The sequence below is a fragment of the Podarcis pityusensis genome, assembly GCF_964106645.2.
Source record: "Podarcis pityusensis genome assembly, chromosome: 15".
NCBI lineage: Eukaryota > Metazoa > Chordata > Lepidosauria > Squamata > Lacertidae > Podarcis > Podarcis pityusensis.
Window position 1 is genome coordinate 4,871,692 of NC_138040.1, and position 26,979 is coordinate 4,898,670.

Genomic DNA, 26,979 nt, shown 5'->3' on the forward strand with positions numbered 1-26,979 from the left:
GGATATAAATATCTAGAATAACAGTGAAGGCCAGCATCCCTGCAACAGCAAACAACTTGACATGGGAAGGTAAAAAGTATTGAAATCGCTGGTGTGTGGTGTTGCCAAGGGTCATGAGAGCATCCCAGCTGCTTCCAGATAGAAATGCCAGCTGTCTTTAATGCTCAGTTGCAGCCAGTTTGTTGCCCACCTGAGAGGCGGTTTAGGAAAAGACCTACTACAGGACTTGATCAAATGTGTCTCTGTGGCCAGGGAGAGCAGGCTGAAGCTCCTGTTAGTTGGAAAATCCACTGTGCAAAGTTATTCTCAAGTTACTTGAGGCCTGGGAAGAGTATGCTCCAAATGGTCATACTTGAAACAGATTGATTATATTTTCATCTACTACAGTAGTTTGAGGATGTGTAAAGCACCGAAAAGTGTGTTCTTATTTTCACTTCCTGGCCTTGAGGTTGTTTATCTCTTTTAACGTGCCTGTGGCCTAGTTCTCACAGTAGTGGTAAACCTTTGTCTGCTGTAGCATTGCAAGTCTGCAGGTGGGGGCTTGCATGACTGAGTTAAGAGGAGCATTCACTCATGGAGGCCCCCAGCCCAGACAGAGGGTTACCACCACCATGAGAAACAGGCTTAGTTTGCAGAGAAGCCTCTGGTTCTTTTTAAGCTCTTGCTCAGAAGCTTGCTTTTCTGGAGGGCCACTTTGAGGTGGCAGGGGAGGCGATGGGCTAGCACTTCAACCATCCTCCTCCTGTTCTGGTGTGCAGGTTGGGTCAGCTGACGGTGCCTTTCCCTCCACACCTCCTTTGCCTCTCACTCTGCAATGGGAGGACCTGGTTTGCAGCTCTTAGGAGAAGATTTGGCCAGGGCCCCCTGGGTGCTGACCCATATATTAGACCTTGGGTTCCAGTTCAACCTGCTGACAGCCTTTCAATTCAGAGACTACTTCTTATAAGAGTCTTGCAAGTACTTTCATGAAGCAACAGTGCTTTTTAAAATTATTATTAGCCTGCTAGATGCCTGCATTAGCCAGTTATGGCTTAACTGAACTACCTAATGTAAAGTTTCTTTGTCTGAATAGCCTTCCAGTGGTCTTACTGGCTATAAGCGACTGCAAAACTTTGAGCCTTTAAAAAAAAAAAAAAAAGTTTGCTAATGTGTTTCTAAATGGATACCACTGGTTATTATTCAGATTGCAAATGTTTAACCCAAGGATGGGTTGACTTCACTTGCTGTGTTTAAATTTTATGAAACCCCATTCAGCTGCTCAAGCTCCTCACATGTAAAAAACACTCAAGAGGAAGTGAAGATGTGCTGCCAAGACCTGCCCCATTGCTGTGGAATCACTACACAAGTGCTTCCCGAACTCCGTCCTCCCTCTGACCACTTGAAATTTGCTGGTTGTCTTGGCAGGCCACTTAACTGTTTTTCCATCGGTTATAACAATTGCAATGTGCTGTGATAGATGCTCTATATTTTAAATTGTATTTTTTACTGTTTCCTTTGTTTGTTACATTGTATTTTATTGCGTTCCAATTTGTACTCCATATAATTCAAATTGCAACACAGAAACATAAAGCGTAAGAAATAAAAGCAGCAGTAAAAACACAGTTAAAAAATAAAATGAATATTTAATGTGGGCTTGCCTTGAACCACCTGAATGAAGCTTTGGTGGTCCACTGAGCTCAGTTTGGGAACCTCAGCTCTACAGAATGAAACCCTCCATGAGTTTGAGGATGACAGTCTGAAGCAGAGAGTCTCTTCTGCACATGGAGGCCTGCATTTTCAACCCTAAGGGGATTGAATAGATTGAATGGAGACGATCACAGTTAAGGCATGGTCCCAGTGCATGATCTGAAGACACCTGATGCAGCTAGCTAACTGAAGCTAATAAATCTAGGTCTGATCTTCAAAACTGCCTTGCTAGATCAGATCAAGTTTCCCTAACTCCTACAAACTTTGCAGAGAGTCCCAGCTGATTTAGTAGAGGCTGGTCAGTGGTCCCCCAGGATACCACAGCCTCTCTCTCCTGCTCTAGTCTAAACCATCCATTATCTACAACTGTACTGCTGTATGTTCCTATGAAGCATATTTCTCCGGTCTTAGTGCACAAAAGGCCTTCATTGCAGAGAATAATGTAAACTCTGGGCAATGAGAGAAGTGGTTTTTGCTTCATTCATTAGCAAAATATGAATTTTAAGAGAAGAAATCCCTCCTGGAATAATGTCCAGAATAAAATTATGGCATAAGCTTTTGTGAGCTAAAGGCTCTTCATCATGTATCTGATTGTATATTATTTTAACTGATTTTAATACTGTATTTTGTGTTGTTCAAACTCACCCAGGGACCTTGTGGTGAAAGGCATGTAAGAAAATAATAGTAATAATAAACTGTACTGTACCAGTATGGCAGTTACTGAAGTGCTAATTGGTTTGATACTGATAAACATAAGCAAAAGCTGAGATGTGAATAGTGCTGTCCTTTTTAAAGACCTCATTGTAAGGTGCTGGGAAAGAAGAGCTGACATAAGCCATGTACTAATTAGGAATGGACATAAAGACTTTTAAAATACCAAATTGATAATAACTCATATGAAAAACTTAGGAAGAAGAAATCCACTGTTGTCTAGAGTAGTTGCGGGACTCGAGTGAAATTTATAATTTTGTGTGCGTGGGGCGGGGGTTGGATTCCACTATGTGTGTGGTGTTGGGGGAAAACTTGTAAGGTATGGTGCTTAAATGTGTTAAGATTTGGACAGCAGACAGCTGAGCTCCCTGCACAGCCATGAAACTCACTGGGTGATCTTTGCTTTGGTTGAACTCTGCTGACCAGCCCACCTCTCCCGGGGTAATAAATGCTGTCTTGAGCACATTGGAGGAAAGATGGGTTACAATTTGAGAAGCAATTAAAGGTTTTAATCACTGGAAGGGTTTTGGCATATGGTTTCTATTCATTGTAACCTCGTCTTTTTCCTGTGTACAGGTTAATGGTGCAATGTAGAAAACCTTTAAAAGTCTCTGATGAATTGGTGCAGCAGTACCAGAGCAAGAACCAGTATCTAGCAGCAATAGTAGCTGACCAGGAACCTGAAATGGATCCGTATGCATTTGTTGATGGAGATGAAGAATTCCCTTTTCCTGATAAAAAGGACAGGCAGAACAGCGAGCGAGAAGCTGGGAAAAAGCACAAGGTGAGTGAAAAGGTCTGGGTGAAGCCCAGCACAGGGAATGAGGGACCAGGAGCATATGCAGAAACAGTAAGTGAGGAGCACACATGAGCCAAGAGGATGTAGAGCCTTGCAACTAGTTCTGTGGCCCCAAAGGGATTGCAGAGTAATAGAATTGTAGAGTTGGAAGGTACCCCAAGGGTCATATAGTCCAACCCCTGCACTGCAGAAATCTCAGCTAAAGCATCCATGTGTGTCCTTGTGTTTCTCAAAAAGCAGTCTCAGTGCCTTGCCCCATGTCACATGGTCACCTGTTTATGATAAATGATAGGGCATAGGGAAGAAGAAGAGGAGTTTGGATTTGATATCCCGCTTTATCACTACCCGAAGGAGTCTCAAAGCGGCTAACATTCTCCTTTCCCTTCCTCCCCCACAACAAACACTCTGTGAGGTGAGTGGGGCTGAGAGACTTCAGAGAAGTGTGACTAGTCCAAGGTCACCCAGCAGCTGCATGTGGAGGAGCGGAGATGCGAACCCAGTTCACCAGATTGCGAGTCTACCGCTCTTAACCACTACACCACACTGGCTCTGGTAGCAAGCGATGGGGAAGAACTTTGCCCAAGAGCAAGTGCCAGGCAGAAGGGACAACTAATACTCTTGTATCTGAAAGGCTCTTGGATTTCCACTTGAAGAGCTACTGCCAGTTGAAATTGACCAATTTTCACTAACCTGGTGCCTTTGAACTGTTTTGGACAACAATTCTCATTAGCCCCCGACTGGCACATCTGAAAGGTGCCTGGTTGGTGAAAACTGCCTGACTCTGTATAAGGCAGCTTATATGTTAAATAACTCGTGTGGTGCAGTCACATACTCATGCGGCCTGCTGCCCCCTTTTGTTGTTTGCAGGCTGAAGATGGGACACCTAATGTTGGAGAGGATGCGATGTCACTTTTTAGCCCCTCTGTCAAACAAGGTAACACTGCTGTTTTGAAACACATGCTGTTCGTTTTAAAAACTGGATAGAACAAGAAGTATGCATTGGTTTATTTGATAGTAAAGGTAAAGGTAAAGGGACCCTTGACCTTAGCTCCAGTTGTAAACGACTGGGGTTGTGGCGCTCATCTCGCTTTATTGGCCGAGGGAGCTGGCGTACAGCTTCTGGGTCATGTGGCCAGCATGACTAAGCCGCTTCTGGCGAACCAGAGCAGCGCATGGAAACGCCGTTTACCTTCCCACCGGAGTGGTACCTATTTATCTACTTGCACTTTGATGTGCTTTCGAACTGCTAGGTGGGCAGGAGCAGGGACCAAGCAACAGAAGCTCACCCCATTGCGGGGATTTGAACCGCTGACCTTCTGATCGGCAAGCCCTAGGCTCTGTGGTTTAACCCACAGCGCCACCCGCGTCCCTCTATTTGATAGTAGGTTCTGTAATTAAACGATTATCGTCTAAACTGCTAGAACAGAGTCCATTGGTGAGCCTTTGATCTCTCTCCTTTCAGCAATAGATGCCCAGCGTATTCCCCCTCACAATCGCACGGCGTCAACTAGTTTGTTTCATGAAAATGACCTGGTTGTCTCTTACACTGACCTTGACAATCTCTTCAACTCTGATGAAGATGATCTAACAGTAAGTGGCTTGATAAGATATGTTTCATAGCTTCATATTGTAGTGGGGGTCAAGATACACCACGTGACAGCGAAGGCAGTGTAGAACTAAAAACAAGAAAAAATTGAACGAGTTTTCCTATTTGCAGTTTCTGAGCCATTCTGATAACTCTCCAGTTGAGCTGGATCTGTTTGTATAATCTTAAGCCTTGCCCTATAACTGTTGTCTGTAAAGTGAGTTATGCGTTTTTGGGTTATTTGTTGACTTGAATGTGCAAAGCAGCTGAAGCAGAGTCAGTACCTTAGTAAGGGAACTGCTCAAATAGTATAGATTGAAGGAGGCAGTTTGCATAATAAGTCTTAGCCGAGAGTTGCTGAATGACAGACATGCATTGTGCAAATGGGCTCTTGCTTCACACTTCATCTTTATCAGCCTCCTAAGTGAGGTCAGTGAGGCTGCTGACGGAAACAGCTTGCTTAGATGATCCATTGCCTGGATGATATGGGGCCCAGAGTTGCGTAGGAAAGTCTTCTAAATAAGTGCAGTGTTTGTTTCTGTGTGCAACATTTCCTCAAATTTCAGTGGCCATGTTGAAATTTTAACTTAGATCCCCCTCTTTTTAACTCTGCAAATAATGTTTATCCTCCAGCATGATTTGGAGCAGATTCTGTTTATTTACTTGGCTGTTTGGTTGTAAAATTTGCCAAAGTTGTTATTGTCTGGTGCTGTGATTTGGATGTTTAAAGTTGCTTCACATATACATTTTCTGGAAAAGTGAAGTAAAATGGCTGGCATCCTAAGAGGTAATTTAGGCACACCCAAGGGCTTGAGCAGGCATTGTGAGCTTTCTGCCTGCTTTGAATCACAGGGCACATCCAATATAAACTGCTTTTGAAACTCCTGCCTGTTTCTGAATTTACCTATGACATAGCATGGTTTTTAAAGCTGCAAAGTCATTGCTATTGATGAAGCTGTGCAAGACCTTATTTTTATCCAGCGATACCTGTGGAGTCAGTTTCTTTTATTCCTCTTCCCTCCCTAGCCTGGATCTAAAAGAATGCTGAATGGAGCAGATGACAAATCCAACTGCAAAGAGTCAAAAGCAGGAAACTTGGACCCTTTGTCATGCATAAGTAAGCTGCTTTCTTTTTCCTCTCCTTCCATGGCCCCCGAAACACACATACTTTTGGGGGAACTTCCGGCTAGCCGCCCACGCCTGTTGTCATATTTGGGATGTGGCTGGATTGGTTGCTTGTGCAGTTGATCCCTTCAGAAAACAGGATTGAACTCCTGACATGTTGGCAAATGCCCAGGGAGTTTAATCCTGCTTGGTTCAGGTGCACAGGAGATTTCCCTGCAGAGAATCTGCTCTCATTTACTCGATCCCTGCAGAAAGGTCACCATCTCTCACTGCCTCCCTGGCCAACTTTGATAGTTGGGCAGGACCACCCACCAATCAAATTACCTTATGACATTATGATATCAGATGATTGACAGGCAGGTGTGTCCAAGCCTGTCCACATGGTAGGGAGAGAGAAAGATCTGGCCTGCTGGACCAAAAACGGTTCCCTACTCCCTGCCCCTACTCTTAGCCCCAGCTAGTTCAAATTGACATGTCTGAGTGTACTACTTCACAAACTAGCTTTTTTTTATTGTGTGGCTGCTCTGCTGCTGCCACAGTTAGCAAGCACCAGTAACATAGAAATGTGCTTTTTAAAAAATATTATTATTACGGTCAACGATCAGTTCAAGACATTGGAATGCTTTATTTGCATTCTGTGACAAAATTGTAAAATAGTAACATTCATAAGCCATGGGGAAGCAGTTTGGCTGTCTTGGGTTGTTGAAAATCTCTAGAAAATTTACTGTTGTGGAATTCAAACTTGGTAGAAGCTGGGTGTGCCTAGCTCACTCCAGAAAACAAGTATCACATTTCAGGTGTTGGTTGATAACTGTCCATCTTCCTATGCTCATTTAGCCCCACTGGCTGCTTGTTGATAGTGAGTCACACACAAGTTGGGTTGTATCTTTACCTATGATGCACCTACAGCTATCTTTCGCATCTCTTGGTCTTCTGTTCCTGCTGCACAGATATCCCCCCCTCCCCGCAATTCTGTACCCTTGTATGTAAACTACCTACTTGGGAGACCACTTCATGCAATATATTTTGAAGGGCCAAGCTTACATCAAACAGGTAGGATGAATCACATGGGAACTTCCCACACTAGAGTTCACAGTCCCAGTTTGGGGATTGGGGCACAGGGAAAGAGAACACTAGCGAGGGAAAAATTAATGGAGTGTACATTTTTATGCTAATGGTGTAGTTTGGGAATGTGCTGCAGGCAAGCATTTGAAGACATGATAAACTTGCGATAAATGAGAGTAGCTGCGATGTGTGAGCATCCTAACATCTCTCTCTTTCTCTCTCTCAAAATCCTTTTAAATCTAAACCAGGCACTGCAGATCTTCATAAAATGTACCCAACACCACCATCCTTGGAGCAACACATTATGGGGTTTTCTCCCATGAATATGAACAACAAGGAATATGGCAGCATGGACACCACGCCTGGAGGGACTGTCTTAGAAGGAAATGGCGCTACTGCTGGTGTTCAGTTCAGGATTGAAGTAGATGAGGGATTCTGTAGCCCCAAACCCTCAGAAATAAAGGTACATTAAGTTGTCTTTATTACTGTTATTGCTATTATTTAATAGATTCTTAATTTCAGGTAACAAAACATACCCATACAAAGAAAACAGGGCTCAGTAGTTGTACAGTTGTACAGAAAAATAGCAGCTGATGTCTGTAGTTTTAGACATTCTAAGAAAGGGAACCAAAGAAAGTGTCTCCTAATGTTGATAAAGGTATACCATGTCTTATAGAACGCCCAGTGAGAATGTTAACTTTGACCATTTTTTGAGCTTAGTTGTTAAATCTATCAGGAAAGTTTTTTTTCTAGTTTAGATAGATTCTTATGTGTGTACAGAGTTTCAGTCCACTTGTTTTGTGCCAATGAAGTTGTAGGTTTGGCAGGGTGTGTATACACATCAGCTCAGATTTGGTGAAATTAACAGTGAACCCAGATATTTTGCCATTTGTAGCAAGTTGGTGCATAACAGGAGGTAATTAGATTTCAGGATCAGAAAGGAATATGTTCATCATCTGTGAGCATATTGATAATATCAGGGAAGAGTTAGAGTTAGAAGTTTCCAGTTTCTCAGAGGGAGAAAGCTTTCCCCAAGGGGGGGAGGAGAGCAGTGAATCTAATAGAAGAGAGCAACAGGAACAACAGGGAGGGATCGGCTGTTCACAGGAAAGGCAAGGGTTATGTTATAGCTCAGATTTGGAGGAGGGGAGATACAAGCCAGCTTTAGTGAGGAGAGCTCAGAAGGTATCTGAAATAAGTGACTCTGAGGAATAATAGTTAAAGATAAGAACCGTTTATAAGATTGTTTTGTTAATACACAATAAAAAGTTATAAAAGAACAAGAAGCGTTTGCGTGGTGATCTGAAGAGGACAACGACCAGTCCTGACAGATAAGATCCTTTCCCCCAAAATAATTCAAAATCTTTACAACATCATATGTTTTCAATGCCAAAGCTAAGGGGTTCCATGTTGTCTGTTCTCCTATATAATTAATCTTTTTTTAAAAACCAGGAATCGCTTTAAGGAGTTTCTCAATAATAATAAAAAAGTTTATATCCAGGGGTCTAATTTCCATTAGAAAGGTTTAGGTTTGAGTATTCCTCATTGTATTCTGGTGATAACAGGGGCATGGTCTAAGATATTAAGAAGCTGAGAGATAAGGCCTTCTGTGATTAATAAATAATCCAATCTGGCACAATTTTTGCACCTTGCTGACATGTGTATAGTTTCTTAGTTCTGCATTGGCTATGCACCAAGCATCAAAGTAGCTGTGTTTATGTAAAATGTTGTAGAGGGATGTTTTAAACGAAGGCAGTTTCCATGGGTTTTGTGATAGGTGAAAAGTTCTGCTATTATCAAAATAATCATTAAGTACAAGATTTAAGTCACCACCTATTAGCACTTCATCTTGTATAAATGAGTCAGTATTGGAAAAGTTACATCCAGAAATTGTTATTGTTGGGTATCAGGTACATAAATAGAGCATAATGTCAGCCAGGAGTTCTCTAACAGACCCTTGAGGAAAATAAATCTTCCAGTGGGATCACTTAGTATATCTTTTAAATGAAAATCAAGTTTGGGAGAAATCCAGATTGCTGACCCCCTACTTTTGGAAGAACCTTTTGAGGGGTACCAATTTCCACCTCCACTTGGGAGGAAGGATTTTATACCAGTATTGTGTTTCTTTTTTTATGTGTCTCTTGTAATAATAATAATTAATTTATTATTTATACCCCACCCATCTGGCTGGGCTTCCCCAGCCACTCTGGGCGGCTTCCAAAAGAATATTAAAATACATCAAACATTAAAAGCTTCCCTAAACAGGGCTGCCTTCAGATGTCTTCTAAAAGCCTGGTAGTTGTTGTTCTCTTTGACATCTGGTGGGAGGGTGTTCCACAGGGAAGGCGCCACTACCGAGAAGGCCCTTTGCCCCGTTCCCTGTAACTTGGCTTCTTGCAGTGAGGGAACCGCCAGAAGGCCCCCGGTGCTGGACCTCAGTGTCCGGGTAGAACGATGGGGGTGGAGACGCTCCTTCAGATATACTGGACCGAGGCCGTTTAGAGCTTTAAAGGTCAGCACCAACACTTTGAATTGTGCTCGGAAACGTACTGGGAGCCAATGTAGGTCTTTCAAGACCGGTGTTATGTGGTCTCTGCGGCCACTCCCAGTCACCAGTCTAGCTGCCGCGTTCTGGATTAGTTGTAGTTTCCGGGTCACCTTCAAAGGTAGCCCCACGTAGAGCGCATTGCAGTAATCCAAGCGGGAGATAACCAGAGCATGCACCACTCTGGTGATAGGGTCTCAGCCTGCGTACCAGATGGAGCTGGTAAACAGCTGCCCTGGACACAGATTTGACCTGTGCCTCCATGGACAGCTGTGAGTCCAAAATGACTCCCAGGCTGCGCACCTGGTCCTTCAGGGGTACAGTTACCCCATTCAGGACCAGGAAATCCTCCACACCTGCCCGCCTCCTGTCCCCCAGAAACAGTATTTCTGTCTTGTCAGGATTCAACCTCAATCTGTTAGCCGCCATCCAACCTCCAACCGCCTCCAGGCACTCATACAGGACCTTCACTGCCTTCACTGGTTCTGATTTGAAAGATAGGTAGAGCTGGGTATCATCCGCATACTGATGAACACCCAGCCCAAATCGCCTGATGATCTCTCCCAGCGGCTTCATTTAGATGTTGAAAAGCATGGGGGAGAGGACAGGACTGTGAGGCACCCCACAAGTGAGAGCCCAGGGGTCTGAACACTCATCCCCCACCACCACTTTCTGAACACGGCCCAGGAGGAAGGAGCGGAACCACTGTATGACAGTGCCCCCAGCTCCCAGCCCCTCAAGACGGTCCAGAAGGATGTTATGGTCGATAGTATCAAACGCCGCTGAGAGATCCAGCAGAACTAGGAAACAGCTCTCACCTTTGTCCCTATCCCGCCGGAGATCATCAACCAGTGCGACCAAGGCAGTTTCAGTCCCATGATGAGGCCTGAATCCTGACTGGAAGGGATCCAAATGGTCCGCTTCTTCCAGGCGTGCCTGGAGTTGTTCAGCAACCACTCGCTCAATCACCTTGCCCAAGAATGGAAGATTTGAGACTGGGCGATAGTTGGCCATCGTGGCCGCATCTAAAGATGGTTTTTTAAGAAGCGGTTTAATAACCGTCTCTTTCAGCGGGTCTGGGAAGGCTCCCTCACGGAGGGAAGCATTCACCACTCCACAAAGCCCATCGCCCAGTCCTTCCCGGCTACCTTTTATAAGCCAGGATGGGCAAGGATCAAGGAGACAAGTGGTTGGTTTCACTCGTCCAAGCAGCCTGTCCACATCCTCAGATTGGAATTGATCCCACACAACTTGACTAGACAGGACTCTAGCTCTCCCGCCCCGGCCCTGCTCCCACGGTGGAGTCTACCTCTTCTCGAATCTGAGCGACTTTATCTGCAAAAAACTTTGCAAAGTCATTGCAGGAGATCATGTGGCCCGTACTGGGCCCTGATGGAGCAGGTGGTTCCGCTAAATTGCGAACCACCTGAAAGAGTCTCCTGCTGCTGTTTTCCGCAGATGCAATAAGAGGCGGTGAAGAAAGTCTTCTTCGCCGTCGCTATCGCCACTTGGTAGGCTCGATATTGAGCTCTAACCCATGTCCGGTCAGATTCAGAAAGGGTTATCTGCCACCGGCGCTCTAGCCGTCTCAACGATTGTTTCATTGCCCTCAGATCCGTGGAAAACCACGGGGCTCTCCGGGCTCCATGCAATCGGAGAGGGCGCTTTGGAGCCAAACAGTCAATAGCCCTGGTTAACTCCACATTCCAGCGGGCCACCAGGGAATCAGCTGAAAGGCCATCAACATGGGATAAAACATCCCCTACCACTCTCTGGAAACCATTTGGATCCATTAAGTGGCGGGGGCGGACCATCTGAATCGGTCCCACCTCCAGAGGGGAAGGGTCGCGGAGATGTCCAGTTGCACCAGGAAGTGATCTGACCATGGCACTTCTTTGGTTTCGCTTTTACTTAGTGTCAGATCACCAACATCCATAGAGGTGAACACCAGGTCTAAGGCATGCCCATGGCTATGAATTGGGCCAGACTTATTCAGGGACAGCCCCATGGAGGCCATGCTTTCCACGAAGTCCTGAGCGGCCCCTTGTAAGGTCGTGTCGGCATGGATGTTAAAATCCCCTAGGACAACCAAACCAGGTGTCTCCAGGAGGACATCCGCCACGACCTGAAGCAGCTCGGGCAGGGAATCCTTGGTGCAGCGGGGAGGTCGGTACACCAATAGGAATCCTGTACTGCCCCTATTGCCCAACTTACAGAACATGCACTCAGAGAACTGGGTCTTTCCAATAGGACGCCTATTGTAAAAAAATTAAGGTCTGGGTTATCTCACTTTAAAGCAGACTTTACCCTTCATTTAATTGGTGTACCCAGGTCATTTACATTCAAAGTTATTGCTAAGTGTGGCATTATAAGGTTAATTTAAAATTATGCAGCATATACCAGGGATGATACTACTGAAACTGCCAAGATTGTTTCAGGGTACTTAGCCAAGATCTTTAAAGCTAAATCTAAAGTTGCCTGATTTATTCAATGGTGGCTATCTATTTTATATATTGTATGTGTTTGGATTATCAATGTATTTGGATGGCTTTGTATGATTTTATGGTTTTACTGTTTTAACTTAATGCCACTAAAGCAGGGGTAGTCAACCTTTTTATACCTACTGCCCACTAATGCATCTTTCTTGATGGTAAAATTTCCTTACTGCCCACCAGTGCTTGATCGAAGGAGGATTCAACTTGTGCCGTAGAACCCCCTACCACCCACCTACAATCCTGAAACGCCCACTAGTGGGCAGTAGGGACCAGGTTGACAGCCCCTAAACTAAAGGCTAGTTAAAAAACCAACCAACCAGGCAATAGATGTATTGTGCATCATAGTAATTTCAGTGTTATTACCATATTCCATCAGCAAAAAATACAGATGCTCTGAATTTCAAAAGGAATTAAATTCAACATTCAGACTCCCGCCTCCCCCTCCCTAATCCCTCCAACCTTCCCAACATAATAATCCCTACATCTGTGGTTGGGAACAGAATAGTCCCTCTTTCGTTCATGAGCCAAATGCTTAGGTGAAATTGGGGAAACGTAAACATTAGCCCCCTCCCCCCAGAAACAGAACATGTTTTACATGGTTATATTACAGACAAAAATAAAAGAATAATAGCCCAATTCGTGCCCATTTTGGTAATAGAGCTCATGACTCTTGGTCAAACTTAGGTGAAACAAAGTTGATTGTTTCAGTGGGACCCCAGGCATAGAAGAAGCCCTCGGTATATTGTTTTTGCTTTTTTTGCGGGGTTCTTTTTTAAAAACTTGTTTCTCCCCCCCCTTTTTTTTTTAATCTGCTGCCAGCCTCCTCCTTTGAGTTCTGTGTCTTCCTCTCCACTGCCTACTTTTCTCAGTTGTTTGTCTTCATTTAGTTGCAGTCCTGGTTGATTTAATACTTTTTTAGCTTGCAGTTGTGTGAAGGTAGCTTTAGTTACACCTTCATAAGTTATTAGATGCTTGAATGGGTAACCCCACCAGTACCTTATGCCTGCTTCACAGAGTGCTGTACTGTAAATTTTAAATAGCTAACCAGGATAATTCTGTCCTGAACCCCAGCTGATAAGAAGCTGCAATACCTGTATCAAACCTTTCAGATCATGGTTTGTTTGGAGCAAAGGAAAAACCAATCCACATTCTGGATATAATGCTAAGCCAAGGATCGTAGTTTGTTTTTCCTGCTAGCAAGGGAGAGGAACAAAGTGGGAACAATCTGCACGTTCACGGCTAAACCATTAACTGTGCCATATTGTGATGTGCAAACACACCCAGTATAGACTCAAAATGAGCTTCTAAGCCCAGATTTGGCCCATGTATTATTCTACTTGAACTCAAGCCATCTCCCCTGATTCATAGCCCAGAGGCAGCAAACCAAAGGGACAACTGGCTTTTCTTTTTCCGACTATGCGTGTTAGCTCTTCATTTATGCCTTTTCTTTTTGCTTCTAGGATTATTCCTACGTTTATAAGCCTGAGAACAGCCAAGCTTTTGTGGGGTGTTCCATGTTTGCACCACTGAAGACTCTACCAAGCCAGTGTCTCCAGCCCATCAAGCTGCCGGAGGAGTGTGTTTACCGGCAGAGCTGGACAGTTGGCAAGCTGGAATTGCTTCCTCCGGGGCCTGCAATGCCATTCATCAAAGAAGGGTATGTGCTTGTGTGCGATGTTTTGTACTGCAACTCCCATCATCCCTGGCAGCTGGTGGCTTTGGAAGGGGCTGATGGGAGTTGGAGTCCAGCAGCATCTGTTGTCCTGTGTTACCTCTCTAAACTTGTTGCCATGTGCTGCTGTATCTTGATTGTTTTGTCCTGTTACTGGCAGTGATTCCCACTGTTTGTCTGCTCAGATCCTTTAAAAAAAAAAGATATTCTAGAGAACGCACTACTTAAATGCTTGGGTAAAGATATTTCTCTTTTTCCCCTAGTGATGGGAGCACTATTGATCAAGAATATGGCCCCGCCTACACTCCACAAACACATACGCCCTTTGGAATGCCACCCAGCAGTGCCCCACCCAGTAACAGTGGGCCTGGCATTCTCCCTTCACCTTCCACCCCCCGTTTCCCAACTCCTCGGACACCAAGGACTCCAAGGACTCCCCGTGGGGCTGGTGGGCCAGCCAGTGCTCAAGGCTCAGTCAAATATGAGAATTCGGACTTGTATTCACCAGCCTCAACGCCATCAACCTGCAGACCGCTAAATTCTGTTGAGCCTCCCACTGTCCCTTCTATCCCTGAGGCCCACAGTCTCTACGTCAACCTCATCCTCTCTGAATCGGTGATGAACCTCTTCAAAGACTGTAACTTTGACAGCTGTTGCATCTGCGTCTGCAACACAAACATCAAAGGTGCCGATGTTGGAGTTTACATTCCAGATCCAACACAAGAAGCCCAGTACAGGTGTACCTGTGGCTTCAGTGCAGTGATGAACAGGAAGTTTGGCAACAACTCTGGATTATTCCTAGAGGATGAGTTGGACATCCTAGGCCGCAGCTCGGAATGTGGCAAAGATGTGGAGAAGCGTTTTGAGGCCCTCCGCATGGGCTCCACCGAGCATGGCGGGGGATCGAAGGAGGCTGACAGGCTGCCTGATGAGCTGATACTCTTGCTGCAAGACCAGTGCACCAACCTGTTCTCGCCATTTGGAGCGGCTGACTACGACCCCTTGCCAAAAGCTGGAGCCATCGGCAACCGGGTACGCGCTGAGGAAAGGGATTGTTGCAATGACTGCTACCTTGCGTTGGAACACGGGCGCCAGTTTATGGACAACATGTCGGGAGGGAAAGTTGATGAAGCACTTGTGAAGAGTACTTGCTTGCACCATTGGTCAAAACAAAATGGTAAGTGTTTGCAGTTGTCCCCCTGCCCATAATGTTTTAAATTTCTCACCCTATATAAAAAGCGGACTTAAAAGGGATCACTTAGTTGATTTACCATAAATTGCAAAGAATGGGTAGCTTGCTTGGGTGCACTAATTATACCTAAAATATACCTAAAATGTCAATTATTTATTATTCTCTGGAACAGGGGTGGAAAACCTGTGGCTCTCCAGAAGTTGCTGGACTACAGTTCCCATTGTAGCTGACCACCTGACCATGCTGGCTGGAACTGATGGGAGGTGTAGTCCAGCAGCATCTGGAAGCCACAGTTCCCCATGCCTACCCTGGAAGATTCAAAGTTTTGGCTGTTTGAGAAATGTCTGTCTATCTCTTTGATGTAGGCCGCTAAACATACACATGATTGCTTGGCAGTATGTTGTATTGCAGTTGCGATCAATTAGGGCCTCTTCATGGTGAATGCGAGGGAATTCTGGATACTCAGATTTTTAAGGAAACTGAGAAATACTTTCTAAATTAGAGCAGGGAGAGATCTGCCCCTGGGCTGCAGGAATAACTTTTCCAGGATGGTAGAAAAGATTATCATTCAGAGATCAACCATCCATCAGAACATGCCTTCAGAACCTATTTATGTGTCTGTCCAAACATATCACATAAAAGGCCCATACCAGACCTAATTGAACCATCCATATCTTTTAAGTTATACTCATGTGAAGCATATTGATTTGTAATTAGAAAAAGAGGTATATAAAGGTGCAAAATAAAAATATGAATTAGGTGGGACATTTCAAGTTGACCTAGCTATGGCTGTGCTATATTATCTGCCTACTTTGCAAGTTTAGTGAGCATAGGATGTATTTACTTTGCTATATAGCATATTTTAAGGAATCTTTCTGTGCAGGTTTCTGTTCAGGATGTTGGGTAACAAACACTCTGAAGCAAGCATATACTCCTTAGTTTTAGGGGAAATTCCAAATATTTTGAAAGTTAAGCACCCCATGTGCTTTACTTGTCTTTTGGAAGACTGAAATTGAATATTTCAGTGACAAGCCATATGCTGCTTTTAAGTAGAGTTGTCAACCAGTTGAAGAATTTTTAATCTGTTAATCATTTTCTTTGAATGGGTTGGTTGATTTAAAAATTAAATGCAAATGGTGTTTTTACTAAGATGCCTTTAGAGGTGGATAAGTGAATGCACCTAAAAAATAAATAAATTGTGCCCTTAACTTGTAGTTTCCCAGTGTTCATCAACCAAAACTGCTTAAAGTTTGCATCCCTCATTTTAAACTAAACTAACCAAAGCAGTGTACAATAAAATAGAAAATTTCATAGCAGCGATGTGGGTTGTGTTCTCTGAGCACAGATAACTTCATGCATTTAATGTACAACACCTGAAGCTTAGAAATGCGTTGTTGATATGTATAGATTGTGACTAGGACACTACTTTGCAACCTCTTTGAACTAACTTTGGTTGTTTCAGTTGGAGACGTGAGCATGCAGTGTTCTCAGGACATCCTTCGCATGCTGCTCTCACTTCAGCCTGTCCTCCAGGATGCAATTCAGAAAAAACGAACCGTTCGCTCTTGGGGAGTGCAGGGTCCTCTCACGTGGCAGCAGTTTCACAAAATGGCTGGCCGAGGCACTTACGGTAAATGTTGTCCACAGATCAGTTTCTTTCATTTATTTCTGTGTGGAGAGGGGATCATTTTTAAACTTTCCTACCCTTTCCTAGTGCATGGGTGGAGGGAATTCAGGAAGTAGTAGTATGTTGAAATCTCAGATTATGCTCTGTGGTTTTGGGAGGTTATGATGCACTCTTCTTTGGGTTGAATTTTGGTCATGAGTTGTTTATTTTGGAACTCATGATAGGCTGGAAGGATAGGAGAGTATGAAGGAACATTTATAGAGATGCTAGACATCAAGACCAGAGAACTTTAAAATTGTATCCTATCCTTTCGGTACAATATAATCAACCATACAGCCACAATCCAGATGTTGTACAGTGGTACCTCTAGTTACGAACTTACTTCGTTCCGGAGGTCCGTTCTTAACCTGAAACTGTTCTTAACTAGAGGCGTGCTTTTGCCAATGGGGCCTCTTGCTGCCGCTGCACCGCCGGCACACAATTTCCGTTCTCATCCTGGGGCAAAGTTCTCAACTCGAGGTAACTCTTCCAGGTTAGTGGAGTTTGTAACCTGAAGCGTTTGTAACCTGAGGCGTCCGTAACTCGAGGTACCGCTGTATTCTGTCCCCCCTTCAGTGTTTCCAAATAAGAGAAACTCCTAGGTAGAAGTGGATTTCCATTTCAGATTTGGAAGAAAAGTATGGTTACACCCAGTTTGCCCAGGTAGGGCAAAATGGGCAACTATGATTAAGGAAAGCTTCTAAGTAAAGGAGGGAATTGGTGTATAGAAGGGAAGGATGTGGGGTGTGTGAGCCCACAGTGTATTTCTGATGGTGATATGGCAGTGATGTCTGAATTGAGCTATGGAGTCCTACTGTGAATCTTCGTTTGTGAGTCCCTCATTAGATCCTTTTGTTCCTACCGAGGCCTTCATGAGTTCTCCCAAGATGTAGGAAGCAAACTTTCGTCCTTCAGCCCAGTACTTTGGATTTCTTTGTATGAGGGAAGCCACACTTGCTGCTTGATTTGTTTACATGCCAGCCCCCAATTTTGCACTAGAAATGTTTGGAGAGTATTTTACAGATCACTACTTAAGACCTCCGGCTTTAGACTAATTTGCAGGATTTTGCATATTGGTATCTTTGTTTAACTCTGTGGACTTCCAGCTTTTGTTTTCAGGGAACAGAGTAGTAAAAAAGGTAGATCAGATGGGACAGAATGGACCAATTCTGTTTTGATGGCAGTACTAGTAGTGGCTTGAGAATTAACTTGCTCCAGAAGACATCTGGCATCTCATTTTTCTCTCGGCAGTTGCTTCCCTTGAATCTGGAAGGGGGTACACTGTTGCACTCCAGTTCCATTCTAATATATGGGAAAAAATGTCCCTTTCCTTGTCCAGGAACTGATGAGTCTCCAGAACCACTGCCCATTCCAACTTTTTTGTTGGGATACGATTACGACTTCCTGGTGCTGTCCCCATTTGCCTTACCGTACTGGGAGAGGCTGATGTTGGAACCCTATGGATCTCAGAGAGACATTGCTTACGTTGTGGTGTGTCCAGAGAACGAAGCGCTGCTGAACGGAGCAAAGACCTTCTTTCGGGATCTCACTGCAATATATGAGGTAAGGGAATATGAGAAGGAGGCCCTTCTGGAGAAGTGCTCCAGAAGGAATCCTAACCCCCCCCCCCCTTAATGGTGCCATTTATCAACTTTGCATTCCAGCTGACACTTAAAACCTCCTGCAGACCTCATCTCAACAAATCAGCTAAAATGGATGGTAGAAGAGATAAAAGGCTCATCTCCTTTTAGCAGGGCTTCATTTAAGTAGCAGTTTCCTTATCATGCAGATGCCATCAAGTGGTTAAATTATGTACTGCCCTCCTGCATTTAAGGCTACAAACATTGTTAACTCCGGGTTACTGAATCTTCCCTGTGCTCCTGCAAGGTGCTGTCTGGCTATTATTCCAAGGCATTGCCAGTCTTACCCTGCATTTAACAGAAGCCAAAGAAAAGAGGATGTTGGTATATTTGAATCTCCTGATTAGCAACTAGCTTTATGGCAAGGCTGCTCTGAATACTCTGGCAAGCCACAATTACTTTATTTGAGCGCACACACATGACCCCCCCCCCCCGGCCCAGCTCAAGGATTTATAATGTTTTTAAAAAGAGCTTACTTAATGTAACAGGGTGGTAGCCACGCTGTACTTCTGGACTAAATCTTGTTAAGGTAAGAGGGTGGCCTTTTGACACCCAAAATGAGTGTTTCCAGAGCCAACCCTATTCCGGCGATTGTAATACTTTTTAGCTGTTTTTAATTTTAAGTTGTTGTAACCCACCCTGAGGCCTGCTGGTGAAGGGCAGGCAATAAATGTAATAATAGCAATAATATTGTTAAAATTAGTATGTGTTGCCACATTGATGCTTTCAGGAAAGAAGAATAGTACTAGTCTGTCTCTCCTCATCCCAGAGTATTATTAAGGCGTTTGCAAAGACCAGGCCATTACTTTGCAGAGCAGAAAAAAAAAGAAATAAAAATTCCATTATAAAAGCAAAAAAGATCCAGTCAGAGTCGGTGTGAGTAGTTCTCTCTTTCACTGGCGTTCAGTAGCAGATTTGAAACATTTGCTGAAAGTATGGCCCACTTTCAAAAGGAGACTCCAGGGTCAAGCCTGCTGAGTTGAAATACATTGGCAGATTTCACACCATCCAACTCGGGCTCAGTAGAGGGTAGGAGTAGCTCAATCACTTCTTTCGGTGTGTGTTTTCATCTTCGATTGCCAACTCCTTATCAGTTGGGACTTAGTCACACCTGCACTGATTGGATCTTTTCATTCTTTTGAATGAAAGGATTCTTGCTTTTTTTTTTTAATACTAGGTCTTCTGACTTAATTTTGTCTCCCCTCCTTCTATCTATAGTTGGGGGAAACTTGGTATCCATCAGGCAAAGTGTGCTTTGGCCCACTAATTTGCTGTTGTTTGGGTGCCATGAGGCTACTTTAAAAAACCCCGTAATCCACTGTTTTTGTGGGTTAACCGGCAACCAAAATGCTTGAGATTATTAAACTTTATGGATACTGTTGAATAAACTGTAGGGCAAACATATAAGGGTACTGAATCATGTCTTTTATAAGAAAAATGTCCAAAACAACAGTTTTTGATTTTGCTGCAGCCTTCTAACATGGCAGCCTCCCTGGAAGAACAGTATAGGCATCTTTTTGTGGCAAGCTTCATGACGTTATGCCTTGTAGCTTAATTTATACCATGGGTTGCTAATCTGCAGCACAGGCAGCAGCAGGGAGCTGTGGTACTTACTCCTCAGGTCCAAGTTTATTTGCCTTGGCTGCGAGCCAGAACAAAACTCAAGATGATAAAAAGACATTAAAATAACCTCAATGTGTACAGATTGCAGATTCACACAAGAAACTGGGAAACAATTTTCTCTGTTACGATCATAACAGAAAACGATGACTGACCTCAGGGGGTCAACTCTGCAGTCTCTTGCTTGAGGATCATAGAATTGTAGAGTTGGAGGGAACCCCAAAGACCATTTAGTCCAACCCCCTGCAATGCAGGAATCGCAACTATAGGTGTAGCGGGGGGGCAGGGAGACCCCCCTAAATCAAGTAAGTAAATAGAAATACTTAACTAACTGACCAGTCATGTCACAAACAGCTGTTTTGCCCCCCCCCCCAAATCCTGGCTGCGCCCATTATCTCAACTAAAGCATCCATGACATATGACCATCCAGCCTCTGCTTAAAAACCTCCAAGGAAGGAGAGTCCACAACCTCCGGAGGGAGACTGCTCCACTGTTGAACAGCTTGAAAGTTCTGGGGGAGATTCGACAGCTGCATCAAAGCAAAAAGCTGCAATGTTTAGTTGAAGCTCTTTGCTGCTATTTGTCAACAAAGATTCCAGATTTGGGCACTTTTGGGACAGGAGCAGTGAATGCCATGGATCTGGAAAAGGCATACCGATCTGGGTACTCTTGCCTGCTTTCTGGAGGCAAAACTACATTGAGATTTCTTGTCTTCTAAACTATGTGCAAAATTAATAAAGAGCATTTAAAAACCAAAACCAAAAAAAATGCATTGAGGGGCTGTGGGCTTCGTGGTTTTCTGCCCAGTGCATTAAAGCGACACTGTCCCATATGTTAGACTTGCGGTCCACTTGTCAAAATATTTGTCCACTCACCATGTTTGGTTCCTGCTTCTTCTTTTGCAGTCCTGCAGGCTTGGCCAGCATCGACCCATCTGTAAACTGTTGCCTGACGGGATCATGAGAGTCGGATCTGCTGCTTCAACCAAACTTTCTGAGAAGTCTGTCGCTGAGTGGTTCTCCCAGGCAGCTCACGCCAACAGCGAATCATTTTCTAGACTCAAACTGTATGCTCAAGTCTGCAGATATGATTTGGGTTACGTTCCCCCCACTTTCTTCCCTTAATGCAAGGATAGCCGACATCGTGCCATCCAGGTGTTGTTGGACTCACCCCCCATCAATTGTAGTCCACATAGCCCCTGGTCCAGGATATTGGAAGTTATAGTCCAGCGACATCTGGAGAGCCCTAGGTTGGCTATCCCTGCCCTAAAGCCGTCACTTGTAAAAATATTTCACTGTGGTTATACAATACATAAGTGGTTGGAACAGAGTTGCTGATGAGATGCTGGCATGCAAAAAATGCAGCTCCCATACTTGAAGTTACCCATACTGTAATTCCGATCTGGTACAGTGCAAGTTGTCCATGTTCCTTGACCCATATAATTTGCATATTAGTGGTGGGTTGCTAAATCAGACAGAGGAAGCTATGTTTTCTTCTAGGGTTCAGAATGTTCTGTCCAGCTACAGGGATTGGAAATCTAATTTGATCTTGTTAGTGCAAAGTTACATTAAGTGAACCATAAGTAGTTGTTGGGGGTTTCAGTCAATCATATTTCAGGAGCCAAAAACATGAAGCAGTCGCCTTGGCCTCTGACTCTAACTTTCTACTCTTGGGGAACTCTTTCCACATCTATTTCTTTACTTACTCCACCCCCAAACCCTCCAGCCCCCAGACCTATGCCAAGCATTTGTGGTCATGTTCAGTGCTATTTTTCTAGAAAAAGAGGTGCCAGAACTCACCATGAATCTTGTTCTCACATAATGGCAATGGCGCCCACCTGAGAGGTGCTGGAACTGAGTTCTGGCTGAAAAAAAACCCTGGTCATGTTTATGGATGCAAAGTCAGTTTGTGGGCACTGCTGAGTTTGACAGGTGTTCTGTGTGAACTGAGAATTCAACCTAGAAAACCTTTGACGCTCTGGTGCACTTTCGTGTTTTAAAGGAAGATTGGTAGACTGCCTTTGGTTTGGTTGTAAATCATTTCGGCTTATCCTGGACAAGATAAAGCGACTCAACAAATTAAATAAATAATAATAATAATAATTTCAGGGAAGGTTATCATCCCCCAGGAAATAGGTATCTCTTCTCTTTCCCCTGTGTAGTAAACTGTGAAGGACCTAGAGTTTGGCGGGTTCTCTATCTAAATGAATATGATGCTCTGTCAAGTTTCATTAATGCAGAAGCAGAAGGTTTGGTTAATTTCTTTTCCTTTTCTGTTTTAAGGTCCTTACCTTGCTACACAGCCATTGGACAATTCCTTGCTTTCTCAGTCCAGCCTAGTTCCTCCCACCAGCCATCCTACATCTGTCCCGCCTCAGGTTGGAGGCAGCTCTACTCCATCATCCACCCCTTCGTCTGCTCCCAGTAATGCTGTCCCAATGAACTCAAACAGTGCCATCACCTCTGCCACTACCACGGCCAGTTCCACCATGACCACGACTGCCACTTCATCCTCCTCTTCCAGTTCAGGCGGTGGGATTTCCGCGAACAAACCTTCATCCTTTCCACCTTTTGGCAGCATGAACAACACTACTACTCCTTCCTCCCTCTCCACGCAGTCTGCAACAGTCCAGAATGGGCAGGCGGGGACACAGCAGCAACAGCCGCCATCCGCAGCGATACCGGGGGAAGCCCCATCAGTCCCGCCGCAGCCGCACTCAGAAGTTTCAGAGAGGTAACACGGCAAAGAATGAATTATCAGTTAATGTACTCACTTCCATTTGTATCCTGCCTTTCTTCCAAGTTGTTCAAGGTGGCACACATGGTTCTCCCCCTCATTTTTTTTTTTTAAATCCTCACAACTATCCTGTGAGGTAGGTTTAGGCTGGGAAATGGTGACTGTCCCAAAGTAACCCGGGTGAGCTTCATAGTTGGATAGATATTTGAACTTGGGTCTCTGAAGTCTCATTCTGACACTCTTGACCTCTGCACCATGCTGGGTTCTTATCCTTAAAGCAAAATGGGGTGATTGGGGACTTTGCTGGAACTTCCCTTCCAAGTAAGATGAGAGAAAATATGCCACCAGTTTGGCATCCCTTTTGCAGGAATCTGATTTCTTGAACAGGTGTCCTTGCTGTCATTAAAACCACACTATAGAAGTAAGGCAGTTGTCTGAGCTCCAACTTGTAGCTAGCAGCATTTTGGCCCAAACAGATCAAAGTGTATCCTTCTGTGCTATGACAGTCTCCGATATCAACCAAGGACTGTACGTGAGCTGCTAAATTTTGAAAGTATTCCAGTGCCTTAGATTGTAAGCCCCTTGGGACAAGGCCTGTTCTCTTCTGCTTTGCAAAGTACCACACATACAAATTTTTGTGGAATTTGCAAAGATTGAATTCCCTAGGCTTCCTTCTACTTCCACGTCAAGTGTTCCAACTCTTGTTAAATCCAGCAAACTTCTGATCAAAATTGAGGAACCACAGTGTGAGTAATTGTACCAATGGTTACTCATCTCTGAAGGATGCCTGCATTAATTTTTTACCCTTTGGTGCCAGGAGTGCCTAATACCTTTGTGCCCCTTTTGTTAGTGAGTAATGTGTTTGCTGTGCTCTGATAAGCCTGAGATAATTGATGGGGAAGGTATATTAGCTGCAGATGCCGCAAAGATACTGATGGCTCCCAAAAGCCGCAAAGACTGCTTCCCCTTAAAATACTGCATAGGGGAGATGGGAGTCTTTCTCTGCTGGGTGAAAAGAAGTCAGATAATTTGTGAACACATAACACAGTCTTAACACTTAACGGCCCATACAAGGAAGAAGCTTTCTGTTTCTTATGTCTGCTTGCTTTCTGCTTCCAGCACTATGGACCGCGACAAAGTGGGAGTCCCCACTGACGGCGATTCCCACGCAGTCACCTACCCACCTGCCATCGTAGTTTACATTGTTGACCCTTTCTCGTATGAGAAGAAAGAGGAGGGCAACTCCTCCAGCGTGTGGACTCTGGGTCTTCTCCGTTGCTTTCTTGAAATGATCCAAAATCTCCCTACTAACATCAGAAACATTGTTTCTGTTCAGGTAAGCTGATGCTGTGATGTGGGAAGCCAAAGGCAGCCTGTTGCTTAAGGTGTTTGCCCACAGTAGTCCTTGGAAGAAGCCTTGTTCCCTTCCGATGGCTGGACTTACAACCTGCCCTAGCTCTACAGTGGCTTTGTGTGGTTTGTGTGATGCTTTAATGTTCCTAACTCAAATGCTGTTCAGGTCAGAACAAGAGAATTAAATAAATTGCTTTGGCTGCTTAGTTCTTTTTGAAAGTACCAACATGTCATTGATGTTGACCTCATCTTGTGAGCTATACTCTGTGATACTATGATTCCACGCACATGGCTGTGTCCTGGTTTATTATATTGATTTATTATTGGTTGCACAGGATATTGTGATAGGATGTTGCCCAGAGTCAAAACTGGTGCAAATGCTACTTTTTTTTGGCATGAAGGCTGTTCCTGTCTTAATGCTTCACTATACTAGTATCAGATTGGGCAGTGTATACTTACCTTTTCCTCCCTCTCTGACCTTCTTAGCTTGTTCCTTGTCAATATCTGTTACAACCAGTCAAGAATGAAGACAGGCAGATCTACACTCAGCATCTAAAATCGCTGGCATTCTCCGCCTTCACGCAATGCCGGAGGCCACTCCCAACGTCGACCAATGTGAAAACATTAACTGGGTTTGGCCCAGGTTTGGCAATGGAGATGGCGCTCAGGAGTCCAGAAGTAAGTGAGAACCATGAGTTGGTTGGCATGAAATCTGGTAAACCTCTGAGAAACCCTGGCAGAATGAGATACGTATCAATAGTGTGAGTGTGTGAGTGAGTGCCTATCCCTCAGGCAAAACTGATGCTGTGCGCATGCGCACAATTCTGTTTCATTTGTTTATATGGGGATCTGCTACTCTGTGGGACAAGTAATCCTGTGGTTTTAAGTGTTCTGTTTTGTGTGTGTTTTGCAGAGACCAGAGTGTATTAAGCTGTATGCCCCTCCTTTCATATTGGCTCCTGTCAAAGATAAACAGACAGAGCTGGGAGAAACCTTTGGAGAGGCTGGGCAGAAATACAATGTGCTTTTCGTGGGCTACTGTCTCTCTCATGATCAAAGGTGGCTTCTTGCATCGTGCACAGATTTATATGGAGAACTATTGGAAACCTGCATTATCAACATTGATGTACCTAACAGGTAAGGGCTGTGGAATTCATAAAGTCATTTCCTGTATTTAGATAAGTTTATAGAAACTTTCTTTCCTGGAAACCTTTTTATGATTCACTTAATGGTTCATGGATTTTTATGCTGATAATGTTTTTACTGCATGTTTGAAGGGTGTTTGATTTTACACACACACACTTGTGCCTAATCTTACTTTTTAAAGCTTTTTTAGAAGCATCTCATTTTCAAAAACAGGATATAACTAATTAAATAACAAGGGAGTAGATGCATTGATTTACTGCTTGTATCTTGCACCTTTTGAACATGTACAGAATCTTTCCCCTGTCTTGACCCTGGCTGCCCAAATATTGAAGTGTAACAGTGTCTAAATGTTCTTTTGGAGCAGTCAAAACAGCTGGAAGGTATGTTCACGGATTTGTTTACTAGTGAATATTTATTTCCCACCAGGGCTCGTAGGAAAAAGGGGTCTGCTCGCAGACTTGGTCTTCAGAAACTCTGGGAATGGTGCCTGGGGCTTGTGCAGATGAGTTCGTTGCCTTGGAGAGTTGTAATAGGACGTCTTGGAAGAATAGGCCATGGGGAGCTAAAAGGTAATATGGAAGCATCTCTAAAGATATTTGTCACCCATGGAGATGCAGCGTTCTGTGCAAGTTTGTCCCCTCTCTTGCCAAAATGCTTGATATGGGACAAAAATGGTACATTTAATAATGTACATAATGCACACACTCATTTTGGATAGAATATATAAATGTGAATAGGCATGCATGCTCTAGAACTGTGAAGCCCTTAATGCCACAAAAAATTATTGCAAGCAATGCAGGGGTCACAAAATGAATTTTTGGGGAGTCTACTCCTTACTCCAGGATTATTGGTCTGGAGAACAGAGTGGCCCCTGAGATCAAAGAATTATATACATATGGAAGCAATCTCCTTTTGGGGTGGGGTGTTTATGCTATGGGGAAAAGGGGCTTTCTGTCACCTAAGCTGCAACCTATTCAGTTTCAGCAGAGAATTTGGATTTAGCCCCTGCTGGCAATTTTAACACCTGAAATACTTGTGAACAGTCACTAACTGATGGAAGAAAATAATTTCCAAAGCAGTTTGCTTGCTAGGTAGTTTAGCTTTCTTTTCCTTTCTGTTCCACTTGGAAAAGAGGTCAGAATAGCTTAAGAAAGAAGCTTGCATACAGTGGTCCATCCAGTTTTTAATGTACCCATTTTGTGGTCTAAACATGACAGCAGCTAGCCACCATTTACATTTAAAATCATTTCCTTGGTAGCCAATCTCTCTGGTTTCATCTTTAGATTGGAGTTGTTTGCTGAGTCGCCGAAATCTGCAGTCACTTAGCAAGAGACTGAAAGACATGTGCAGGATGTGTGGCATCTCCACTGCCGATTCTCCCAGCATTCTCAGCGCCTGCTTAGTGGCAGTAGAACCGCAGGGATCCTTTGTCATCATGCCAGGTATTTGTGAAATGCTTCTCACTTGTTGCTTCTATGAAAGCAAACATATTGGCTGTACTATTTAGCGAAATCTCTCTCTCTCTTTCTTTAAGATTCTGTATCAACTGGCTCAGTGTTTGGGCGCAGCACCACCCTAAATATGCAGACGTCCCAACTAAACACCCCACAGGATACGTCGTGCACTCATATACTTGTGTTTCCCACGTCTGCATCTGTGCAAGTAGCATCATCAACTTATACCACTGAAACTGGTTTGGATCTGGCCTTTAATACAAACAATGGTGTGTGTTTGTGTGTATGTGTTTGTGTGTCTTCAAATACTTTCATATAAAAATGTTTCCTTGATAGATATGAAAAATGAGGGCTGTAGATGATAGAAATTCAGCCCTCCCAACAAAACACAGATTTCTCTGTCTCTAGACCCCAAGTGGGGCTTTCCCCATCCTCCTTGGCACCTGTGGCTTCCTTAGCTGACCCCAATTTCTTAAGTACACTGATCCC

The 26,979-nt window shown here is 44.0% G+C and overlaps 1 protein-coding gene across 1 annotated transcript in view; it reads left to right on the forward strand.

The window, feature by feature from the left end:
* The window catches only part of MED13 (mediator complex subunit 13), a 105,807-nt gene that overhangs the window by 70,469 nt on the left and 8,359 nt on the right, over window positions 1–26,979 (forward strand). Inside the window, exons 10-26 of the mRNA XM_080982744.1 lie at window positions 2,974–3,181; window positions 4,064–4,130; window positions 4,659–4,786; window positions 5,808–5,898; window positions 7,220–7,434; window positions 13,472–13,668; window positions 13,947–14,860; window positions 16,338–16,505; window positions 17,881–18,104; window positions 20,707–20,896; window positions 22,084–22,534; window positions 23,657–23,873; window positions 24,377–24,568; window positions 24,804–25,027; window positions 25,463–25,605; window positions 26,320–26,478; window positions 26,571–26,759. Of these exons, the coding sequence (XP_080838870.1) occupies window positions 2,974–3,181; window positions 4,064–4,130; window positions 4,659–4,786; window positions 5,808–5,898; window positions 7,220–7,434; window positions 13,472–13,668; window positions 13,947–14,860; window positions 16,338–16,505; window positions 17,881–18,104; window positions 20,707–20,896; window positions 22,084–22,534; window positions 23,657–23,873; window positions 24,377–24,568; window positions 24,804–25,027; window positions 25,463–25,605; window positions 26,320–26,478; window positions 26,571–26,759 (3,977 nt within the window). The remainder of the gene's footprint in view (window positions 1–2,973; window positions 3,182–4,063; window positions 4,131–4,658; window positions 4,787–5,807; window positions 5,899–7,219; window positions 7,435–13,471; window positions 13,669–13,946; window positions 14,861–16,337; window positions 16,506–17,880; window positions 18,105–20,706; window positions 20,897–22,083; window positions 22,535–23,656; window positions 23,874–24,376; window positions 24,569–24,803; window positions 25,028–25,462; window positions 25,606–26,319; window positions 26,479–26,570; window positions 26,760–26,979) is intronic.